The sequence below is a fragment of the Lonchura striata genome, chromosome 6 (genome assembly GCF_046129695.1).
Source record: "Lonchura striata isolate bLonStr1 chromosome 6, bLonStr1.mat, whole genome shotgun sequence".
NCBI classification, from domain to species: Eukaryota; Metazoa; Chordata; class Aves; order Passeriformes; family Estrildidae; genus Lonchura; species Lonchura striata.
This window is the reverse complement of record NC_134608.1, coordinates 34,980,611-35,004,909: the sequence shown is the minus strand read 5'-3', so window position 1 is coordinate 35,004,909 and position 24,299 is coordinate 34,980,611. Positions and strand designations below refer to the sequence as shown.

Here is a 24,299-nt window from a genome sequence, read left to right as displayed (position 1 = left end):
CACAATGCTTTTTATAAGCAGAGAGCATTGCTCCTACTCGACATCTTTTACAAGCCGATTTCGCAACACCTCACAAAGCCGGACTCTTGTGGCCACTGCCCTCACGGGGGATCCGAGAGGCGTGCAATGGCTCGCCCGAGCCTGCTGCCCCCGAAGCGGCGGCACAGCGCGGGCCGGCCGGGCGGGCGCCGCTGCCAGCAGAGGGCGCCCCGCCCCTTCCCAGCCCTCACGGCCCTTTCCGGCGCGGGAGGGCTGCGGGAGCCTCCCTTCCCTTTTGCCTTTTACTTCGTGGGAAAGGAAAAAAGTGCTTCCTCCTCGTGGCTTACCAGAGTCTCTGCTCCCTGCCGCCAGGCAGCTCTGCACATCTTCCCTGCCGGGCCTCTCCCCGAGACGCTCTGCGGCCCACAGCGGGAGCAGCCCCGCAGCCGCCCCCGCAGGGCAGCGCGGCGCAGCCAGGGCAGGGCTGCGTGTCTCACCGGGCAACTTCCCTCCTCTGCATCCACATGTCCTTTCAGCCACCTGTGCCAGGGAGGAGACTGAGCGTCCTGCAGGGCCTGCTAGAAAAGTCTTCAGGGGTGCCTGAAATGTTGAGGGCAGCTGAGTGAGGAGCAACTGAAAGTAGTCTCTGACGGAGCACCAGTCTCACTAAAACAGAACTGCTATGAGATACATTAGACACGTTCTGGTCACACTCTGTTAGATGCACTTACACGGAACATGGCCTGATTTCTTGTGGTCAAGGTCAAAGATCTTGCTGTGTTCACTGAACCAGTGAACTTCAGCTAGAAGAAGTCCTAACCAAGCTGCCACAGGAAAAATATTTCTAAGACGTCCTTGCCCCTCTATGCAAATATTGCTTAGCAAAGGTTGGGAATTTCTCAGATGTTACTTAACTTTTCCAATGGTCTGTTGTTTTTTTTTCCTTGTCAGACTGTGGTCAGGAAAACATGCTAAAGACAAGGCTAGGATTTTGTGCTCATACTGATCTCCCATTCATCATTACACAAGTTGGTGTTCTCAGCCATGTAGGATCCCTCCTACTGCATCAGGCTACTTCCCAGCTGCCTGGCAGGCCACAATCTGCTCTTCTCCCAGTTCCTGTCTGCCATTGAAGGCATATAACATTGCAATCTGACAGCCATGCAAGCTGCCAAAATCCTACCCAATGTGAGCCAGCACATCCTGAATTCAGTGCAGATCTTATTAGCTTCATCCGGCATGGATCAGAAATCCTCTCCACAGCTGAAAATCCTTTCCAAGTCAAAAGGTTTTTGCCACCATCTCCCAGCAGCTCCCAGCCATCAGAAGGCTGTTCCCAGAACTGGATGCTTGGTAAGGGCAGGGACTGGAATGTGAAACAGAATCAACCTTGTGGCACTCCAAAAGCCACTTGGACCTGGCAATATCCGAGAGCTTTGAGTACATCTGAAGAAATCATAGTAGTGATGGCAGATGCAGCTAGGTCCAAATTATTATGAGGCCAAGGAGATTAAGAGAATACTGAAGCCAAGTTCCTGGGTGTCATGGTTTGATGCTGGCACAGTGCCAATGGCCCCAGGAAAATGCAACCTCTCAACTGAATGCTGTGAAATGCGATCGAGAACAGTGCAAAAGCAGGCCCAAGCTTATAACAAGGAAAAAAAAAAAACTTTATTAAGCTACTACTGCTATACTACTATAAAAGGAAAAAAAGAAGGAAAAAAAACACACACAAAATTCAAAATTAAAACCTTCCAAAGCATTCCTCCTCCCACCACCCAACACACCACAGTGAGACACAACATGGACCCCAATCAGGTATCCACCTTCCAGACAATCGATACTCAGTCCATCAAGGGAGAGAGGAGTCCCTCCTGTGCCCCAGACCCCCCAAGAAACACAGCTCCACATCCTGTGTTTCCATGTCACTCATGGCACCGCCCGGAGAAAAGTCTGCCATAGTGACCCTCTCCTTTCCATGCACAGTGCTCTCACCACCAATGCATGGATGGACAGACTGCTTTTAGGAATTTTCCTTTCAAGGATGCTCTGCCAAGAGGGAAAAAAACAACAGTTCAGTTTTTCATTCTTGGGACCATAGTCCCCCCCCATTTTCCCCTGGGGCTGAGGGTCCAAGAACAGAGATCTCTTCTTCTCTGAAGACAGGGGGCACCACCACAAACCTCCATAACTTTTCTCTGTTCACTCCACTTCTGTCTTTTCCCAGCTGAAGCAGGTCTCTTGGCTCATTGGCATCCTCCTAAAATATAGTCTCTCTTGGAGGAAAAAATCGGTTCAGTCTGTGGCTACCAAGAAAAAGTCCAGCCAAAAAGCCACTCCATCATCTCCTCCCACCTAGAATCTCTCCTTCCAACATCCCAGGGTCCAAGCTGTCTCTCTTCCTCTTTTTCAAACTGAGGAGGAGAAAAATTTCACAAAGCTTTCATTTCTCAAGGAAGTATTAAATGTCCCGACTCCCAGGGATGGCTCGATGCCCAGGCTCCAGCTCCCACAGGCAGCTGGGCACCTTGCGGCCCCTCAGCTCTTCTCCTTCCCCGCAGTGTATTGCTGACAAAACCACCACTGTCTTTTCTCTCTCTCTCCTTCTCTCTCTCTTGACTCTGGGGGTGGGGGGGGGAACGGAGACATCCCAGATTTCTCCACCCTTCCATCTGCAGGGGGCCAGACCCGGTTCCAGTCCCTCCACCCTTGGGCCTACCTCTGAAGGCCACATGGCTTTTCCCCTCCTCCACGCAGCTCGTCGCCAGGCAGGGGAGATTCTGCACTGCACCCTGACCAGAACCAAAGGGAGCGAGTTCACCTGGGAATTCTGCTTTTAACCCCTCTGTGTTCTCAGAGGCGTGTCCACCTTCAATTGGTCAATATCTAAATTGACCTCTTCCTTCCGAGAAAAATTCTTTTTCCGTGTCAAACCATGACACTGTGTCTGTCTTAGCAATAGCTTACTTCTTCTGGCTTTTTAAAAAACATGAAGGAAAGCTACCACACATAAACAATTTTTTCATCATCTCTCAATATCCAAAGCACCTGACACAGCAAGAAGAAACCTCTCCATGGAGACCACACAGTCCTGAAGTACATTGTGTAAATGGCTCAGGCCTCGTGAATAAAAAGTGAATTACAAAGTGCATCAGACTATCATTGTATTAGCTAATAATCTGTGAAGGGTGTCTCGTTTTACCATAGACAATAGTTACAAAAAAAGTCTCATTATGCCTAGCTCATCCTAAGAGAACACAGCAGGATTAGTCTCTCTGGCATAAGTGCAAGTGCTTTGTTTTACCCAAGCAAGAGAGAGCTATGATTTGCATCTGGAAGGCTCTAAGGACAGAAGTGCCAAAGGGCTCAGCTGGGTAAGTGGCCCCTGTCCAGAGCTTTACAATATTACTGTAAATGTAAAGGTAAAACAGTTCCTTGCTGATCAGCTGTCATTTGACTGCATTGTAACCCTTCTATACCTACCTGGTTTCAGCTACATCCTTGTCCCCCCATCACCTGCTGGTGTTCATCCCTGCTTTCACTTCCTCTGCAGGGGGTTGTGAAGTGCATGGACAAAAAAGACTCAGTGCATACAAGCACCTGCTTATCCTTCTGGAGGACCATGACCCAGGCTTCTTCCCCAAAGGTTCCCTAGGAATATAAACTCACAGGATAAGGAGTGGATGAATGATTAAAGGACAGGAAATGAAAGGTGGATATAAGGAGTAAACCTTCATGACAGCATTCACCAGGGCAGTATCAGAGAGATGAGTGTTGAAGGCCATGATGTTTGAAACTTAGTAAATTAGCTGGCAAAAAAAAGAGTAATAAATGTGACAAACTGCCTGGTGGCATGAGGATATTCTGAGTAAAACAGAAGGGTTATCTGTGAAGAACTGCAAAACAACCATATGCTACCAAATGACAAGGTGAGAAGACAGCAGGAAAACTGCAACCTGGACTGAAATTCAAAAGAAAGGACATGGGAAAAACACTTCTGACCTCATTATATCAAGATGGGCTCTTGGACCTATTCTTAAAATAATGCCAACTTAGTTTATGTTCTATAGCAGTTAGAAAATTATGTGTGTGATGCTTTGGGAAGGGATAGTGAACACAATGGAGAATGCAAGGACAGCACAGCAGGGCATCTGCATCCCAAAGACTGTGCACTTCCAGTCCTGCCATCTGCAGAAGGGCTTAGGAGAAAGTACAGGGCTCAGAGGGGAGCAGTGAGAAGGATTTAAAAGTGCTTCCGTACAAAAGGTAAGATTAAGGCCAGACTGAGATTGGAAAAGAGACAACTGAAGGTGTTTATGTACAAAACTGACTCCTTTGGTCAAGAAGTCCCTAAACCAAATTGCTGCAGATGTATTGTAAGGAAATGACCATGTCTCCCTGCCCTGTTCTTGGATCTGTGCTGAACACTGAACCAGGCTGGCTTCCATCTCATCTGAAACTACGAACTCCTGAGCTCAGTTTCAGCCCAGATGGGGAATACTCATTCAGATCAACTAGACTACTAGATCAAATAAACAAAATTATTTTATTGGGATTTATTCATGTCCAGATAAGGATAACAAAGATTTTTTTGGTTAAATAAGAACTAATTTATTGATATATCTAGTCTCAGAAATTAAACCTCACAGCATAGATATGCTGTCAGCAGAAACTTTCAGTTGCCATCAAAGTGTTAAATATACAGATGATTATGGACAAGCCAAAGTGTAACATCCCATGTCTCTATATTTTGATTTCTTAAAAAATAAAAAAAAAAATCATAAGCAACCTAGTTGTCTGTGATGCAACATCATTGCCTGAAAATGTAAAAAACAAACCTTTTAGAACATTTTTTCATGGCAGGACTGCAAACATGGTATTTGAATTTAAGATGTATCTACATGATTGGCTGTTAAATACCTTTAAAAGGCACTGGGTAGTTTGGATTACCAAGGTCTTGTATGGACAGACAGTGGATTGCTGTACATCCCACAATCTGTTAGCTTCAGGTATGTGGTATCAGACCAGGACCATAGAAAATTTGGAGGAAAGTGGAAGGCACTAAGATTAAAGTGTCCTCAGAACTTGCTACTAATTTTGAATGCCTTGATGCGTGAACTTATTGCAGGAAAGGATTTTTAGTCATGCCTTACATACAAGGCTTGGATGTCTCTGTGTACACAGCGTTACATGATGAACGCTGGTGCCCTGAAGACTGGGTGCACAGAACTGCTGACCAGCCCCAGTGCCTGATGCAATGGGATAAAAAGGTCAGCCAGCCTTTCCTGAGCTGTAAGTACAAAGCTATGTAAAGGAAGCCCATAAGTACAAAGGTATGTATGGGGAAACATTACTGGTTTTCCCCCTCATGTGAGGACAGAGGAAGTTCAGAAGCCAGCAGAAATTCAGCAATAAACCCACTTCAGCACCTTTTGAAACTGATACAGCCTTTATCTGTGCATTAAGACACTGATACTTGATCTTTTCAAATCTGCCCTCTATAAGAGCCCTAAAAAGAAACTATTTTAAAACAGATTACAATGAAAGTATCCCTCAAACTCTCTTCCCCACTCTCAATACGTCATGAAGCTTAAGCAAAATGTTCTGTTTTCCCACAGGCCTGCTCTAAGACTACTCTGCCACTTCCTACTTGAGAAATTCCAGTAAGAGAGAGACTAGTGTGCACTTACCACAGAGTTTCGTTCCTTTTCTCATCATGAAATGGTTGGCACCTCACACCAAACAGCCCTGGTTTTTCCTGTTCTGCTGGCCCCTAGATTGCTGGGAAAACACCTGAAGGGTTTTTGTCCAGGACTGCTGCAGCTCCTCCAGTGACTGTTGTGTGAAGGACTTGTCTGCCTTTTCTTGACCTCAGACGGGGACATTTTTGCCTGCCAGCACCTTTCTCTGAGGCACTTCCCATCATTTCTGCCCACTCCAGCCACAAAGACAACAGGATGCAGGTTGCATGCCTGAGACTGCAGGAATTGGGGGTGACATCTTACAGCAGACCAGAGACCCACACTACATGCTTTGATTCCAATGACTCTCCCCTATGTAAGCTATGATCCATATTTTGACTGTCTAATATGTCTAATAAAGATGGCTCACTTAAAAATCAAATATGGCTAAAAACTACAGGGTTTTAGTGGGGAGCTGAACTCTAACTGCAAAATCAGACCAAACAAATCAGAGCTGTGGAACTAATGCTGGTTTGAGTGTTGCTTTTGGGCCAGGGAAGCACTGAAAGAAAAACAAAGAGGGAGACTCGGATTTCCATGCTATAGGTGTAACCCTATGTTACACCTCATGTAACCACATGTTATAACTATAGCATGGAAATAAACCTCAAGTTTTCATCAAGGAGGCAATTCCTTGTTTGCTTGACTAGTTAGCAGAACACAGTGCAGCTCTCACATATTTGGTCTCCATGAGGGACTTTCTAGCAGACTAGATCAGCTAGAAAACTTCACACATATAAAATTCTCCAATTTCAACAGCTCTTAGTATGGCAGAACACAAACAAGCAGGAAGAGGAAAATACTCAGTAGGCAAGAAGGCAGTTCTATGTACTCCTCTGCCCTTTCTTCTTCCCCCCAGGCTGTGTGTTGAGCCTGACCTGAGAAAGAATATAAAGCAGAGAAGGTCACAAAACAATCTATTTGTCAATAATGCTATTAGGACTTGAAGATGGTGGTGACTGACCAGTCCTCCAATGTGAAGCATAACATGGAATAATGGCTTTTGTCAGATGCTTGTGCACATGAAAGCTTGAAAACACCTAACCTTTTCTAAAAAAAAAAAAGGTGTTACAAAGAATGATAAAAGCAAATAGATGCACACTTATGTTATCCCACTATTAGGATCAAATGGCATGGGTCACGGAGGAAAGAAGAGAGTGAAGTGTCCCCAGTTCCCCATCCATGCAATGCCTGCAGCAGAAGCTGGCACTGCAGAGGTCTGGGCAGCTCCTCTGGGCAGAGCTGGACTGAGCCAGAAGCTTTGAAGGAGGAAGGGCCAGGCAAGCACACAGTGGTCGGGCAGACACATCCCAGGCATTATCCCTGGCACACTGCAAGTTGGGCATGACATCGCTTGTTCCTTCCATACAGCAGAAGTTATCATCAAGCCTCCCAGCTCCAGCTCAGCAAACTCCTTATGGGTGTGAGATAGAAAGAGATGCAAATGTGCCTTGGCTCCTTTCACAGAATAAGTGAGCAGTCAAGCTCTTCAATTCAGCCAAGTCCTTCAGTTGCTTGACTCTGTCTCACCTTTCAGTTCAGCCACAGGCAGACACAGCTTCGTTGACAGGACCATTGGAGCAGCCCCTCTTTCTGCATCAGATCCCAGGAGGCAGAACAGCAGTCAGCAGCCACCAGTCAAAGAGAACAAACTGCTGGAAAAATGCAGGAGAGGTGGGAAGAGAAGCAAGAGGAAAGAACAGAAATGAACTTGCAAACAGCACTAGGACAAATCCCTCCTTTTTGCCCCTGTGGTGTGAAACCTCTTTTTTTGTTACAAGTTGGTGGCATTTGCCACTATTGCAACATGAGGTTAGGAAACTACATTTAGTCCTAGTCCCGGAATACATCCTCATTTCAGTCTCTGACTTCTTCACATGCCAATAGCTGACAGGCTTCTTCAGCTGCAGGAGCATCCTCTGCCCGCAGCTGTGGCTCCCCAGAACGTGTGTCCTTCTTGCAGGCAGCACAGAGTGAAGGACAACCAGGGGGTTCAATCTAGGCCCTGATTAAAGCATGAATAAGCAGCACCAAGTACAGAAAAAAGAAATCCCTGGAAACTAAGCAGAACTGGACTGTAGGAAGTTGATTAGTGGAGTGGAGCAAACAGCACTTGGCATCTACCAAGCTGCAGGCTTCTCCTTTCTGCCAGGCTCAGCAAAGGGAAAATGGCACATGTGGTAGCTCTGCTGCTGGCCGCAGACAGAGGACATGTTGGGGACTTTCAAGGAAGGCATAGACTCCTTTGTCATAAGCTTTTGGAATGTAGGCAAAACACAGCCTGCATCTGCTGCTGAGGTTACATCTTCCTTCTAATAACCCTGAAAATAGAAACCTTTTCATGATGAACAAAGTAATGCATTTCCCAGAGAGACCATGCATCTCCATGCTCAAAGGTTTTTCTTCAAGACTCAACTGGGTAAAGTCCAGAACAACTGGCTGGAGAAGAGACTTTCTGAAGATACTTCCAACATGAGTTACCTTGTGAGAGATGATAAATTCTGCAGCCTCCAGTCCTGCAGTTTGGTAAGGATGTACAGATTACTGCAGCACACTGGTTTTACTTCCCATAGGAGTTCTCTAGTTGCCTATGCTTTGCTGTGCCACAGGCAGCCCAGTCCACCTTAAATCACTGACACAAAACATTGGGAAATACACAAGCAGGTTGTGATACTGTGAAATTACCTTCTGAAAGGAGACAGGTCCATCCATGCAAACACAGGAAAGCTGGACAGAGGGAGTTATTTCCTGAAACCTTGCTTACTGAGTGGGGCAAAACCCCACAAGGTTCCCAGCAGCTCTGTCTCCCCAACGCTGACTCTGATTCCTCAGGCTGCTCCTGTACAAAGTGGAAGAGGATCTGCCTTGGCTGCAGCTGATCTTCCTTACAGAAAGGGGGTGTAAGTGGCTGCCATCAGCCACAGCCTGTCTTGAGGCTTCAATAAGTTCAACTCACAAACTCCCAGCCCTACTCCCCTCATGCCCAGCCAAAATTGCTGGGGGAAGTGGATCTTACTGCAGAGCTCTGAACATTTTTATGAGCTTCTTTTCCCCCTAGCATTTCCTTAAAAAACCCAGCAAGGATTTCCTTACCGCTACCATTATCAGGAAAAGGTGAAGGCATCTGTACAAGCTTTATAATCTCATTGCTCAACTTCCCTCCATTAGTTACTAATTCAGTACAGCCCATGTCTGCTCCAGCTGCAGCAGTGGAGAAGGGACAGTATCATCTCTCCTCCAGGGAATCCAGCTTCGGATGCCATATCTACAGATAAACTGTAACCTCCTGTTCCCCTGCTGTCTTGCAGCAAAGCAAGTTGCTCACATACAGGACTAACACCATGCTGAATTGTCTGCCAGGAGAGAGCTGCCTGCTTAAAAAGAGGATTTGTTAGCTGTCAGACCAAAGGAAGGCACTAAGAGATGAGAGAATTACATAAAGGTTTTAGAAGCAGACCAGTCAATCCTCCCAGGCTATGACTGGTTTATGGGGACCTTTCCCTCAAGAGAAAGAGCTGTGGAAAAGGCTCTCACACTACACAGCCTCCCACAGCAACAACAAGCAGTAACCACTCTTTCAGATGAGTGAAACCTGAATGTGCTGCATTTCATCCCATCTCCTCTCCCTTAACCCCATAACAAGCTCCCCCAGGCCCCTTCCCACCAGCCTCTCCCCTCACAATCCCTGCTCCCATATGCCTCACAGCTCACTCCTAACCACACCCAGTTACCACCCTCTGACCTATTACCCATGTTCAGCACCACTTCTGAGAAGAGTATATCCATCATGCAAGCTGCAGCCCCCCTGTGGTGACATTCCCACACCCTGATTGGGGGATTTTGAAAGAAGGCAGATTGCTGCTGCTATATCAGCCATATCCAGCTATCCAAAAACCTGCCACAGGGAAACAGCACCTTTGCACTGGAATGTAGACAAGGAATACTAAATTGTTTCCAGGAACATAAAACATTACTCTCTGGGAAAAATGGGTGAAACAGGAAGGTCATCTTATTGCCCACACTGCTCCCACAGCCATCCACCTTCTGCGGAGGCTGTCACTGCTCCAGCTGCAAGGAGATGCCTGCAGGTTGGATCCCACCCTGGTCTAGGCTGACCTAGTGCTGTGTGTGGTGGCCTCCAGCATGAATTGATTATGAATGTGGACAGAGTAACTCTTTGACTTGAAGGAAGCTTTCTCCTTCAGCTCAACTACCAGAACCTAATTACAAATGGTAAGACAGCATCTAGCTTTCTTGACAAGATTCAACCTCAATTTTTCATCAGATGCTTCTATTTGTTCTTCCTGCTTCACAGCTCTCTTGGTCTGGTAACTTCACTGCTAGAAAGAGATGAATTTTCTTTCCCCACATGCCTTGTGGGGATTTATTCAGTGAACTGGAAGACATTTTCCTGAAGACTGACCTAGTTCCACATTTTTGAGCTGTGTGGAATGCTGAATCACTGGGCCAAAAAAACATCTGTTCAAAACACTTCCAAGGTCATCTCCCAAGAGAAAGATGGAGATCTGGAAAACAAAACAAATTGATTATTTGCCCCACCCTCCCAAGCCTAAAACCCGATGTTGCACACTTGCCCGTTTGGCTCTGGGATACTGAAAGCTGTGTGTCCTTGAGCAGATGAGCTAGGACAGTTTGGTTTTCACCTAAATTAGCTTCAGCCCAAGTCAGTTCTAATTTATCATCCTGATAAATCCTGATAAATTAAAACCACTGCCTCTCCTTTACATCACTCTGGTGAAGTCCAGAGCAACTGCTAAAGGTAGCAAACCCTTGTAAATGGGGGGAAAAGATATATTTGTGCAATAATACAAGTAAAAAGTCAAGGGATTAAGTGTTTTTCACATACCAAATAATGGCCTTCAAAGGGATAAAAAATAGGAATCTAATAGAGAATGGAACTCCTGTATCAATAAGTACTGAGAGAGGTGGTACATGAAGAAAGCAGGAAGAAATGGACACTCTGTGAAGTCTTAACAAAGCCAACAAAATCAGAAAATGGTTTAGAAGAACCTTTAAAATGAGTTTTATTGTCAGAATTTTACAAGTAGCCTTCAGTGGCATCATACAAGAAGAACTCTGTTGCAAAACTCTAATAAATAGTCTGCCCCAAGTCCCAAAATATTTTTTGAAATAAAATAAAACCAAACTTAAAAATAAAAGAGAATAAAAGCAAGACTTCAGGATGCTCAGAGATGTTAGCAATATTTCCCATTTACAAATAATATCAGGCATTATATAAATCTCCTTCATACAAGTCTTAAAAAACCCAAGACATTCTAAACCTTTACAAAAGCACTCCAGAAATAGCTCCAAAGAGATCCATTTCCATGACAAAACATTAGAGAAGAACTCCATGGGGATTAGCATCACAAATGAAGTTTGAGGTTGAAGTGTAGTGTGTACTTGTGTGCAGCAAGATTAAAGATTGTGAAAAAGGGATTTGAAGAAAGCATGGAAGTCTTTGACAAGACTGTGCCAGTGATTTTAATCTGTGTATTTGAGAATATGATAAAGGGGAGTGAGAGGTTGCTCTCAAAATTAACCCCCAAATACACTGCACTTTATGGAAGGCAATATTTACTAAGGTAGTAACTATATCCTCAGAAGGGAGTAGAAAAGGTTTCTCAGCACACCACACAGTTCAATGCCTGTGCAGACCGCAGTGCTTAAAAGCTGTATTTTGACACCTAAAAGGTATTTTCTGTAGAGGTAACATGTTGTGGCAAGTTAGCTGTTCCTTCAAAGAAAAAGAAATCAACTTTGCTGGCATGTAAAGTTTGGGAAATCTCATATGAGACAATTTCACTGGGGACTCAGGATTTCAGAGCTCCAATCCTGTCCCAGTGCTTTGAAAAATACACTTCTCTAATTCCCCTTTACATATTCCTCTATCTTCCATAGTAAAGGATTTATAAGATCTCTCATGCAAGAAAACACACATCAACTTTTCTCAAATCTGCTGTGATTTGAGAAAACAAGGGAAACAGAATGGGAGGGCAGGTACACAGTGACAGTTTGTGTGGTTTTTCATGGTGACATTTCAGAGGGAGAAAAAAAAAATCTTAATCTCTTTACAACTTCAGCTTAAGTTTCCTGCACAAATGCAAGCACCAGACTCCCCTGGAAGGGAAGGGTGCTGTTGCTGAGCACTGTTGCTGGATTGTTTATATCTCAGCCTGCCTGATGTGGGATGAACCGCAGCATGCCTCGTTTTGCTATTTGTAAAGGTACTTGCAGCCATTGTTTCCACAGGAAACAAAGGCCACCAGAAATGCTAATGCAATAGATGTGTGACAATATGTCTCACCCATGGCTCACCTCTCTAGTCTCTCTCTAAGCTGTGATGCTGGTCATACTGTACCATACACTATGGACACACGCTCTTTGCAATGTATGGGAAGGTAGCACTAGTAACCAAGCGCAAATTGCTAAGGAGACACCTAAAACATTGCATTGCATCCCCTGTCTGTGGCATACTTCAGAAAACAATGTTAGAAGAGCAGTAAAGTAAACATTTCTTTCTAATTTTCTAGATGTCATAATATTTGCCAAAGCTGCAAGGAAAAGCAGATTACCTGAAACAGAGAGAAAGGAGTTAATGGAAACAGAGGCAGATGGAACAGCAAGCCTGATCCTGGCCTCCAAATTATTTTGTACATAACAGATAAAGAGACAATGTGCAAAAAATAGACATTCACATTTTAGCAGTTAAACTTTTATTTTTTTATTTTACCTTTTTAAAATTATTTACTTTGTTTTTTCTACAAAAGGCAGACATTGATTGTTGATCTGCAATTGTTCTGAGTGCACGCAGAGATGCAAAAAAGGGTTATTGGAGGATGAAGAACAGGGAATTGCTCTGACTATACTTTCACATGTCATAATTAAGGTGGCATTAAAGCTTAAGTCCCAGTAATAATATTCATAACAGAAAGTTTCCTTCCCCGTACACCGTTCTCAGTTCATATCAATTGTGTTGAAAACCCATTCGGTGAATTTCTTCAGCTTTTCGGTTGCATTCTGGGATTCCTCCTGTAACCTCAAGTTGTCTTCCCGCAAATGTTGCACTTCAGCCTGAAGGCTGGCCTTGTCCTCTTTTTCCTTAGGCATAAGGAAGAATACAGATCTTAGTGGAAATTTTAGGTCATGCTACCTATCTATCTAGAGCAGCAGGAATCTCTTAAGAGAGCATAAGTCTTGTTCTTTTTAAGGATTTTATGTGCAGTAACACATGGGTTTACATTCAAGGGACATTAGTGATGTGTTCCTTGTCCGTGTTTTGATTGCATGAACAGGATTTCTTTGTATTAGATCCCAATACAGAAGCTGACTCCCCAGGTAGTCCAATAAAATTGGCCATGACCTGTTCTGTATGTACAAGTGCTGATGGTTAACTAAGTAAAGGACAGGGAATCTTCCTGCAAACACTTTCCCAGCTAAGAAACTTCATCTCACTATTGCAAATCCTTCTTGGACCAAATCGGCATTAAAACAATACAGGAAGTTTCCACCCCAGAAATTACAGGTTTAGATAACACTGTCAACTTTTCATCAGCAGGATACATTTTTATGGACTAACTTCAAGCCTTTTGCAGTGTCACCTGAATTAGGAGTGAAGGTACTGTGAATCACCCTCCTAATTTAAGCAGAGGAATCAAACGCCTACAAATTCAGACACCCCATCCCAGCCTGCATAATTAGAAGCCTGAGAAAAGTAGCAAATAAATGTCTTTTTCTCATACAAGGATGAGACTGTCACAGGCTCAGGCATGGAAAGCAGGATTACACAGTTATTAGCACCACCAAGCACCAACTAAATACATGTCTTACAAATCCTTCTGTAGATGAAATGCTTACCTTCCTTAAATCTTCTTGCAGCATCTTCAGCAAACCTTCCAGTTGGTCCACTTTGGAGGCAAGAGTTGGAGGAGATTCTTTACTGTTGAAAACAGGAAATAAGAATAGTATTGATATGATTTACTATCTTCACATGGGGTAGCTAGAAGCTTTGCCTATACCAAGTGGCTTTATGAAGGTATGCATTTGTGTGCACCAAGAGGTCACAAAATTAACATACTAAAGAGTACATGGAACACATGCAGCACATTAAACAACAGAGCAAATTTAACTCATGATTACTTGGGGTCATCTCATCACTTGACTTCTTTCTACTTGAATTCACTGTATATGCCTTGAATTATAATTGCTTTTGACAGTTTCATGAACATCTCAGACAAGAAAAAACCTGCAAAAAGATTCAACTGCACTTAAAATTCTTTTATTTTCACCTCTCAGTTCCATCTTTATGAGAACTTGTAAAGTTATTGTATGAAGCCTGGAAATGGCTTCTAAATGAAGACATCCCTACACTTTTCCTTGGTTTGTAGCTGGGAAAGCCTGCACATCTGGTGTATTTACTTACCCTGTATAAGGCTTTATCTGTGCAGTGAGCTGGTCCTCAGCCTGATCACCGCTGGAAGCAGCACTCACAGGTCTGTGATTTTCATCAGCAGCAGCAAAGAATGAAGCTCGCTGAACTGAGAAGGCAAACATACAGAGAAAAACAATGGCAGTAGTAATAATTATTTGTTCATGCACAGCACAACAGCTACACTGCAGCATCTCAGCATTTCAGTCTGTTTCAAGCAAGGTAAAGTGATGATATGACATACCAATGTCCACTTGACAGAAGCAAACTGCCAGTGCAAGTGTTTGCAGTAGGTTTGCCACTATACTGCAGCCAGGAAGTACAAGCAGATCTTCCTGGGTACAGCTGCATGATACCACCCAATAACTTAGCAACTATATTTAGCTTCCTTCACTTTATGATGAATGCCTTTATCTTGAGGAAACAAAAGCTCACTGTGTGCAATTTGACCAATGTAATTTTTCAGAACCTGAAATTTTTTCCTTGTGTCTTGTAGAACATTTTCAGATTGAAACATGAAACCTCTTCCCTGCCTTGTGTGTGTATTTCTTGTCCTGTAACTGTTCAAAAAAACTGTTCAAAACTGTTCTTACACATCTCTAAAATACTATCACATGGTGTGACAAACAGCAATATAAAGACTTTAGCTTAATAAATGAACCTCAGCAGCTGTTGGGCTCTCACTAGAAACAGATGAGTATTGTCTTTTTCTGTTTGGTAAATTTTTATCATACAGATTGGTGCAGCTCAGGGATCCAGGCAGTTTTTTCTTTCAGCTGGTACAGATACTACAATTTGTAACTTCAGAGGCTCGCGCTGAGGACACCAATCAATGGTGTAGAGGCGGTGTTCCAGATCACAAATCAGAATATAGACTTCTTGGTATGTGTCAATCCCTATTGGCACTTGTCAGAGACTTGAGACTGGGATTATACTGAGACTAGACAACCACACACCAATGGAATTATACTGAGATCCCTCTCCAAGTCAAATTTGAATGTATTGTTATAGCAGTGAGGTGAAGCTACCAGCTAACATATCACTCCAGCTTTTCTTCATCTGAGTTGTCAGTCTGTTATCTTGACCACAGTGACTGGGTTCACACTTCTGAAGAGAAACACAAGTGAGTCTGGGGCCTACCAAGTGAGGGATTCAGGTTAATGAGGACAGTCAAATCAATCTCACAAAAAAACAGGGGATTCTTTAAAGAGAAACTGCCAATCACAGGGAAATGTGTTAAAACCTGAGTTTCACCCATATGTGGTGGTGAAAAAAACATCACTACAAATTCATCTCTTCTTGAAGTCCATGTCTTACATTGAATACTCTCCCCAAAACTGCACAGCAGAAATATAAGCCAGGCTGCTCCTACAACTTCTGTGGCAACAGAGCAGAAGACACGAGTAAATCTTGAACACTCATAGAGACACACACTGTCCTAATGATATCTAAGGCTACTATGAGAGAACAGCCAAGAAATCAGATTACTTCACAGACTTCTCCAGCCATGCTGAATAAGGCCTAAAAGATTCAAGATCAGTGAAAAAATATTTCCATGAAGGTGGGACAGCATTTATGCACATATTAGGAATGAACACTTCTGTTTCACACACCTAGAAGACTTTTCTGTTGGATTCCAGTAACAAATTCTCTTTTGTCTAAACTGCATTTTAAGTTTTAAGTTCAAATGTATCTAGAGAGTTTACAGCTCCCTTCAGTTTACCAAGTGTCATGGAGATGGAAAACGCCATAGGATAAAACAACACATACATGCAAATCTACATCTTTGGGTTATGCAGAGACAATGAAAATGTATTTACTAACAAGGGGTATTTCCCAAATTATCTTGTAGTAAACTTCATCTGCACTATACGTAGTTCTCACTAGTGCAGTAAGCAAGCAATCTTTAGTGTGCTTTTCCTCTACCATATGGCTCTAGTTTTGCACTTTTGTGCCTTTCCCAGACCAGCTGCCTGCAAGTGTTTTATGTGAAATGAAAAGTGACCAGTTTCACAAAGATTTGGCCAAACCATACCACTGAGGATTTCCAGTATGAAGAAATGGCATCTGAGTATTACATATGAAGTTTCATATGAAGACTCTTAATACTTGAGTAGGTATTTTAAATGAGTTTAAGCTTTAGACTAAGTAGAAAATTAAGAACAGAAAAACTAAAAGTCAGGATTAAAATAAACCCAAACAACCACAAAACCCACAGTCCTTAATGAAATGCACAAAGACCAGCTTCCCAAATGTTGTATTCTGAAAACTTACCTTCAAAAGCTTTGGCAGCATCTACCAAGTTTGACCAGTCCAGATCAGAGGCAGAATCAGGCAATGGCATAAGACCAGGGTCTGGCATGGGCTGCCGTCTTTGCTCCTGGATATCTGTCAGGGAGCTGTCTGAGGCAGAAAACTCTCCTGGAGCAACGCAGAACAGATTATAAACTCCATAAAAATATCTGAAAATTCCTTTCTTAATATATTGCATACCCTATTCTTAATTTTTCTGGCATAGTACTTTTCAAAATCAACCAAAATTCTGAAGAATGTTTGATCAACTGCAGTTCACCAGATACAGCCCTTCACAAAGCAGTTTTCTAAAGCCAGCACATTCAGCTGCTTTCTAACTTGCCTTAATCTTTTCAGCCGAGTGCCTCAAAAAACACCAAAAAACTTATAAAAATCAACCCAAAACTGTGAGGTTTTTCCCCTCCTCTTTGCAATCTTGCAAACCAAAGGGAGCTGAATTAAGCCTACCAAGATGAATCAGAACAAGAAAACCCTTAAAATTACTTCCAGAGCATTGCACATCTCTCAGCAGTTCAGCAAAACCTTCAGATCTCTACTAAAAAATAGCCACACCCACCTGTAAACTGTTACATGGCTCACTATGGAAGTATTGGCAAGCTTGAAAGAAGAATTCAAAATCCCTGTAATTTTTTTGCAAATTAAAACATCAAAAGTGAAACACTTCGATTTTCACCACTAATTAGGGCAAGACCAAACTGTAAACCAAAAATTATCTACTTTATTTCAGTTTATTGGCTGGACAATCAAAAAATGTGCAATGTCACATGTGTGAGCTCCGGAACAGCAACTTCCCTTTCCATGCCCTCTGTCAGGATGTAAAATAGTTTCGAAAACCTTGTAGGCAGTATTAGAAGAGAAAGAGGTAGGGGGGAGAAGATGGAATGGGCACTTGGGAGGAAGCTGCTGAGAAGATTATAGAAAAGGATCATACAGAACAGAAAGACAGTGTGACAGGCAGGATACAATCCCAAAATGCCTGAGTTGTGTTGTTTATTTCCCCTCCTCCCCCTCCCCGCCACTTTTTTTTTTTTTTTTTGGTAGTCTAATAACGATGTAACTTCAATAATTAAAATAATTCATAACAACTTCAGCTAGATCATATTGCTGCCTGGAGAGCAGTGACTAGAAAAGCTACATTGCATTCACTTCTTTGCTCAGAAATCTTTATATTTTTTTGTGTCTGTGTGTATTCACTTTTTGTAAGTGTAATTTTGGCTCAATATTATTAACACTGAGGATTCTTGTCTTAGCTCTTGAAAGAGTTATTCTGGAGGTTGTTAACATGAAAATATTTCCAGTTAGTAAAGAGATACAGGCAATTAGACGAAAACCTATTTGAAAAGTTACCTGTTTTCAAAATGTGACTTGGATTGTTAAGGCAGATGAGTAAATACAAGCATTTTTAGCTCAACATTTTCCTCTAAAAAATGGATGTGCTCTGGAATCTTTGAATTTAAAGAATTTTGAATAACTGGAAACCAACAAATACTTGTGGTACTAAATATCTAGCTTACTTAATCCTTTTCTCAGTGAGGTGTGTGTGGGAAGACAATTTGCGTGCCAATAAAATAGCTGGTCCTTTTATCATGCAGTTCCTACGTTTTACAGAAGATGGAAAATCTTGTTTTGTTGACAGAGGTAGAAAGGTTCTGTGCTAGGAGGACTTTTCAGTTTAGGGTGGAAGAGAACGTGGTAACAAAAGAAGGTTTTATAGTTTTATTTTTGGGAAATACAGCATTTAAATGAAAAGAGGCAAAGTGCTGCTTTCCACTTGTACTCTGGTGGCATCATTAATCTTCTGACCCCAAGGCCTCAGAAATTAAATCCTCCATCCAGTTACAAGCATAACCAAGTGTACAAAGTTATTTTAGTGCATATAAAAAACAGAAATGAAAAGAGCTCAGTTTCCTAACTCTTATGCAAGAAACACGTTATACAGACACAACAGCTCAGGAAAATGTCAGGTTCAACACTGCAAACTGATGCCTGGTGATCACAGTCAGATGAAAAGAATTTTAAATAGATTTCTTCATCAGCCTTCACTGTCAAATGTATCCTGTGTAGCTAAATACAGACTGTGCTTAGAGCTCACCACAGTGAGTTGGATCTATTGATAGCCTTGCATTTTCCTCTTGAAACATTAAAATATGACTAAATCAGAGCAGAATATGTACGTCTTCAGAAAACACTGCAGAATCCTACCCTGAGATCTACCTCTATTTCTATTCTATTTCTGGAAAATACACTCAGCTATGAATTACAGTGTGAACCTGTGAAAATTCCATTTCTCACTGTAACATTCACATGCAGCAACACACAACTCATCATATAATCATACTGAGACTTTTCAGTAAACTAATGGGGAAAGCTGAGCATCTTCGTGATAGCACTTTACAATAACTTTTTCTGGTTGACTGTGTGACTAAAATAAGTAATTCAAGTGCTGTAAAATAAATAAGGTAAGGGAATGAATTTAAAAACAGTTGAAACAACAAAAGCTGTATCTGGTGTAGCTGTGTCTCTAAATGTCCACTAGTATTTACTCACTTCTGTATCATTTTTCTAATCATGTTTTGTTCCTGAAATCCCACAATAGGGAACTGACACCTGAAGTTCTCTCTGGTGGATAACCAGGCATACATTATTTGTCCATTGGTCCAACTTATCTACCCAAAACTGACTCTTGGAAGAAATGACAAACTTGCAGCCAGTGAGGCAAATTTCTGTGCTCCCTCTACACAGCAAATGCATGACCAGTCATACCATCTTACACCCACTGAAATGAGGGGAAAATTTAAATTCCTGACCTTTTTTACAGTTATGTGACTGGACTCTCCTCATCTGAGCAAAATCAAGATGGAACTACCAATTGCTGTAACAAACATTCTCCACCAAGATGATTCACAAAGGATTCCTATGCAAGTAGAAAAATAGGAAATCCACTTACCATGCAGTGATTTCATTCCCAAAGTATAGGATGGTCTCCGTAACGGCAGCGACTTTGGGAGAGAAGGGTAGGTGCTGGTGAACAGAACATCATTTGGCATGGCTTGGTCCAAGAGTGAGGCCCGTGAGGTGAAGAAGTGGTCCCTTTGACCACTGTAAATACTCTCATCTGACAAAGTCCTTTGCAAGGCACGCCTTGTGGTAGGAGTGCTGGGAAAGGGAGACTGACAGGACAGAGTGTGTGACTATACATTCATAAACACAAATAAAAAGAAATGAGAAAAAAATAATCAATAAAGAAACTTTTGAAGTAATTTTTTAAAACTTTTTTTAAGTAAGAAACCAAGTTTTTACATAGCAGTTTTTCAGAGTGGACAGGAAAAAGAACTGAAGAAACTGGCTTTTAAGGAGGTTATAGCTAGGTAACATATATAGATTTTTTTCAGCCTATCTCACATTTTAAGTTTTAAACACCCTTCAGACTTCTCCTGAAGTGGAAATCTCAGGCAGCCCCTGTGGACTCTGGAGCTGATATGTAGCAGAGAAATGGATACAGAAAGAGCCTGAATGCTAAACAAACCAGAGTTCTCCCATTACACAGGGTTGGCTGCCTTTCTGCAGGCACAGCACCAGCAAATGCCAACTACTTAGAAGTCTCCTGTTATGAACAACAAGGAAAATCCACCACTGCTGTGGGTCTTCCGAAGTATTTGAATCAAAAGCACTCCCATGAATAAGATAGCTTGTGTCTTACCCCCACCATCTGTCCAGCTTCCCCCATGCTCCACACAGGAGAAAGCAATGCTGGGGTAGCCAGGAGATTTGCACTCTCAGGCCAGTGCCAGAGAGCAGCTATCATGACCATTCCAACCAGCAGAGACTCTGATTTTCATTAAACCCGTGGCAACATAGCTGTCTCTAAGGCATAACATTTCTTTACAGTTTGGTTGAAATTTGGTCAAAAATTTTTATGTTGTAAGACTTCTTCTGTAAGATGAAATCTAAGTCATATATAGTAGGCAGAATTAAGTTACTTTTAAAGTGACATTTAACTTTTAAGATGCAATTTATTGGTGTGACAGAATGCTTTTAACTTGCTGAAATTCATCAAAGTGCAACCAGGAAATAAAGATCAAGATTCACTAACCCCACAGCAGAAAAACAGCGAATTTGGGAAGATATCTTGGAATTAGAACAATTCTCTTGCTCAAAACAATGAACAAGGAGGTCTTCACATCACCCATGTCCCAGTTCCTCTCAGAACTACCACAAACCTAAGAAAAAGCTATCTTGCCAATAGCAGTTTTTTTTTAATCTCTGGTCTCAAAAGCAACATCTTAAATAATCTGTGCATGGAAGCCACACTTACAAGCTTTAACAAGTCACTTCAGGTTTTTACTAGCAAAAAATGAAATTACAGCTCTCTCTTCTGCATGGTTGCTGTGGAAACAATTTGGGCTCTGGATGACAAGCACTAGCTGTACATGAAGACTAGAAATCAAGACATTCTCTTCCAGATTATGGATTCTAAAAATTAATACATGCACTTACATGTTATTCAACATATTTTGAAACACATTAGGAAATGTTTCTACTTATTCTGCAAAAATATCAGCTTAAGTTTAGGGATCATTTTTGGTAACAGGATCAGTGAGGTATAAAAGTGTGCTTTTTGCAAGGAGTTTCAGTACTGTCAGTAAGTCACTGTCTAGTGATGCAACAGAGAATAGTTAAAATATGTAAGACGACACTACAGGATTTTCCATAACCCAGCAGTACTAAATGTTCTTTGCAATTTGGCATATTAGTCTCTTTAAATCTGCACACAAAGTTGTAATAATATTGTGGAGACTGTAATAATGAAACTTTTCACCAAATCAGTTCTCCAGTAATCAGTTACAAAGAGATTCTTTTCTGTCCATGATAAGAATTCAGGGAATGCTTTGCATTTTATTTTCCCGTTATGGGCGAGAATAGAAAAAATCCTATCTCTCTCTTTAACATACCTTAAAATTCTTCTGGGATTCAGGTGTTGGGCTATCAAGATCTATCAATTTCTTCAGCTCTTCTTCAACAGTGGACTTGGAGGCTCGTTTTGGGGATGCCCGCAGGTCTCTTGCCGACGCCCGCAGCCGGGGGTGGGCCATTTCATTGCCATCACTCTGGTGACGTCTTAAACGAAATGGAACAGACACATTCAGGTCTCAAAGCCCTGGGGCAGGAGGTATGAATGAAACAAGAATTATAGCACCCTCAAGTTTTTAAAAGAAAAGAACTAAGTAGAGGGCAGAGAGGATGTAAGAAGTTTCACTACTATAGCAGAGGCTCACCTTAGTGGATACCTGTGGAAGCACTAAGCTTGTTTAAAAACATCAACTAGCAATACAATAAAATAATTGAAAGGTTAATGTAATAGATTTTCCCAATAAGGGATCAAATCCATTAAAATAACATGCATTCTATACAAAGCTAGAAACACATGTCTTCAGTAAGCTGAAAAGCAGCAAATCACCAGGTTGCTTTAAAATTTCAACTGGCTTTTAATAGTGTAGTTATCACAAAGTTTCCTTTTGACAGCCAGTTATTGGGATCATCTAGGGATACTGTGCCTGACTCAGTCAAGAAGGTTTGAATAAATTACTTTGAAATGGGCTTTCTGAACTACTTGCTTTTTGAGTCATACAATATAACAATATTTTCACTAGTAAGTTGTGTCTCAATTTCTCTTCAAAAAGAGACACTTGCATATTGTAAAGCTGAGATATCTTGGCTTGCTTTAAGCCAGTTAGACTGGATACTGGCCTCAATTTTAACAAGGCAACGTGGAATGCCAGAGTTAATGCACAACATGCACAGTACTACTACATGAATGAGAGGTTTAAGTAAAACTCAGGCTCTACAATAAGAGGATTTTTAATATTTGCTCAAATAGCATTTTGAGTCACCTTTAAGCAGTCCCAAGAAACGATAAGCTTTAATAGGACTTAAATCCATACAGCTTTCTAGAAATGATAAAAACCCCAACTTTACAAATTAACAGGGAATGAGATTAGCCAACTATCACATACTTAAACCATACTCCAAGAAGACTAGATTAGAGATTAAGTTCCAGAGAAGATGAAGCATTGTATTAAACAGTATTGAGCTCTTCTTTACAGAGAACTGTCACAGATCAAAATGCTTCTTTTACAATTAAAGCAAGTGATCAAATGAGAAAAAAAAAAGTCTTACTTTCTTGAATCCATAAACCCCACTGAGTTTATTGTCCCTTCTGGCTTTTTCCATCCAATCAGATACTTGCTAGTAGCACCCTGGCGAGGGTAGAAAGTCCTAGGACCAGATGAGGAGGAAGAGGAGGAGGAGAAAGAAGGTGCAAGCTGCGGAGAAGTAGCAGAATGAAGTTCTTCTTTAGGTGAGCTTCTGGCACTGGTGAAGACAACAGGGCTGGCAGAGTGTCGTGAGCTCATGGTACTAGGAGAAGAACATAAAGACAGAAATTGCCTCAAATGTGTGCATACAGGCCTCGTTTGATTTTAGAGCAGAACTCTGGGCACAAGATGTAATTCTTATCAACAGCAGATAAAGTAGCAAAACCAGTTTGCTCTCCTTTTAAGGGCCTTCCACCAATGTTTCATTAAAACAACTCATATGTAATGGAAAAAATTGGCAAGCAACCCCTAAGGATACAATATAACCATCCTTCACAAAATGGGAAATTGTCATTAGGCAGTTTAAAAGTAATACATGTCATTTTAGTTGAATTAGCAAAAAAGAACCAAAGTCCAAATTCTTGCTAGAATACCTGGCTATAGAAGAAAACATATTTTGAAGGAACTTAAGCAACAAGAAACATCTCTAAAATCCTAAAACAAACTAAAGAAGAAACCAATACACCTTTCAAAATAGAGCTTCCTGAATTTCACCTGAAAACATTTATTTAGCATTTTCAAGGGAAAAAAAAAGACTTAAATTGAGAAGTTAGAGCAGGTCTCTAACATATGTCACCATTTGTCAAGAGACAAAATGGAGCTGGGAAAACCAACTGCAGCTTGATGGGAGAAGGAGAGGGGCTTTAGATGGAAGATACTCTTTGGTTATGCTGATGCTCAAATCTGATGGAACTTGCTTCCTATCAGGAGTACTAGGCCTCAGACAGTATTTACTGTAACAACCTTAAAAGGTCAGTCATCATAAGCACAATAACAGGAAATCATTGTGTTCAGCTTTAATACTGAAATAGCATTATATATCTGGAGACCAGTTTTCTACCAGCTCTCTACACAACTTATCCACATTTTCATCCCTGGATCCAACACTGCAGTGGAGGAACTTAAAACAGATGGCCCCGTGGTAAAGAACAGTTTCTGACTGAGAAATACAAATTAGCTGGAAGGCTAAATAAAGTCATTGAACAATCTCTTCTTCCTTTGCATAGCAGAAAATTCTTCATCAATCTTTTCATAACTTAATAAAACAATGCATTTTCATGTCTATCCCTCTTATTGAAACAGAAAAAAAGAACTTAGGTTAAATTTATGTTGCCACCTGGGAAAATAATATCACCTACATTTAGTCTTAAGCAATCAGTTACCTAATCTATGCCACTTGTCTAGCTCCTGCTGTAGTAGTCAATGGTGGTTCTGCTTGTCTTAAATTAGCTCTCTCAGATATGCAGGGAGAATTAATGCTTTGGAGTTTCTTCTCTGTCTTCATTGACACCAGATGGAGTCAAAAGAATCACCCTGAAATCTGTTTCATTTTCATGTAGCTCAAGTTAAGCACCACAATTCCCAGCACTGAAGTGCTGTGGGCTTGATGAATAGCCTGGGTGGACTGTAGCCTTCTACTGCCTGCTGCAGCCCAGGGGCATC

At 41.7% G+C, this 24,299-nt stretch overlaps 1 protein-coding gene across 3 annotated transcripts in view; it reads right to left on the bottom strand.

Moving 5' to 3' along the window:
• Positions 1-10,740: 10,740 nt before the first annotated feature.
• The window catches only part of SIPA1L1 (signal induced proliferation associated 1 like 1), a 199,426-nt gene continuing 185,867 nt past the window's right edge, over positions 10,741-24,299 (bottom strand). For 2 of the 3 annotated variants that reach the window (XM_021543123.3, XM_021543124.3), the window contains 7 exons: positions 22,660-22,899; positions 21,435-21,600; positions 19,430-19,673; positions 16,444-16,590; positions 14,164-14,278; positions 13,599-13,680; positions 10,741-12,842 (listed from right to left, as the gene is read on the bottom strand). In XM_021543123.3, coding sequence (XP_021398798.1) covers positions 12,699-12,842; positions 13,599-13,680; positions 14,164-14,278; positions 16,444-16,590; positions 19,430-19,673; positions 21,435-21,600; positions 22,660-22,899 — 1,138 coding nt within the window. In that variant the 3' untranslated portion in view covers positions 10,741-12,698. The remainder of the gene's footprint in view (positions 12,843-13,598; positions 13,681-14,163; positions 14,279-16,443; positions 16,591-19,429; positions 19,674-21,434; positions 21,601-22,659; positions 22,900-24,299) is intronic. The other variant, XM_021543125.3, reaches the window with a different exon arrangement.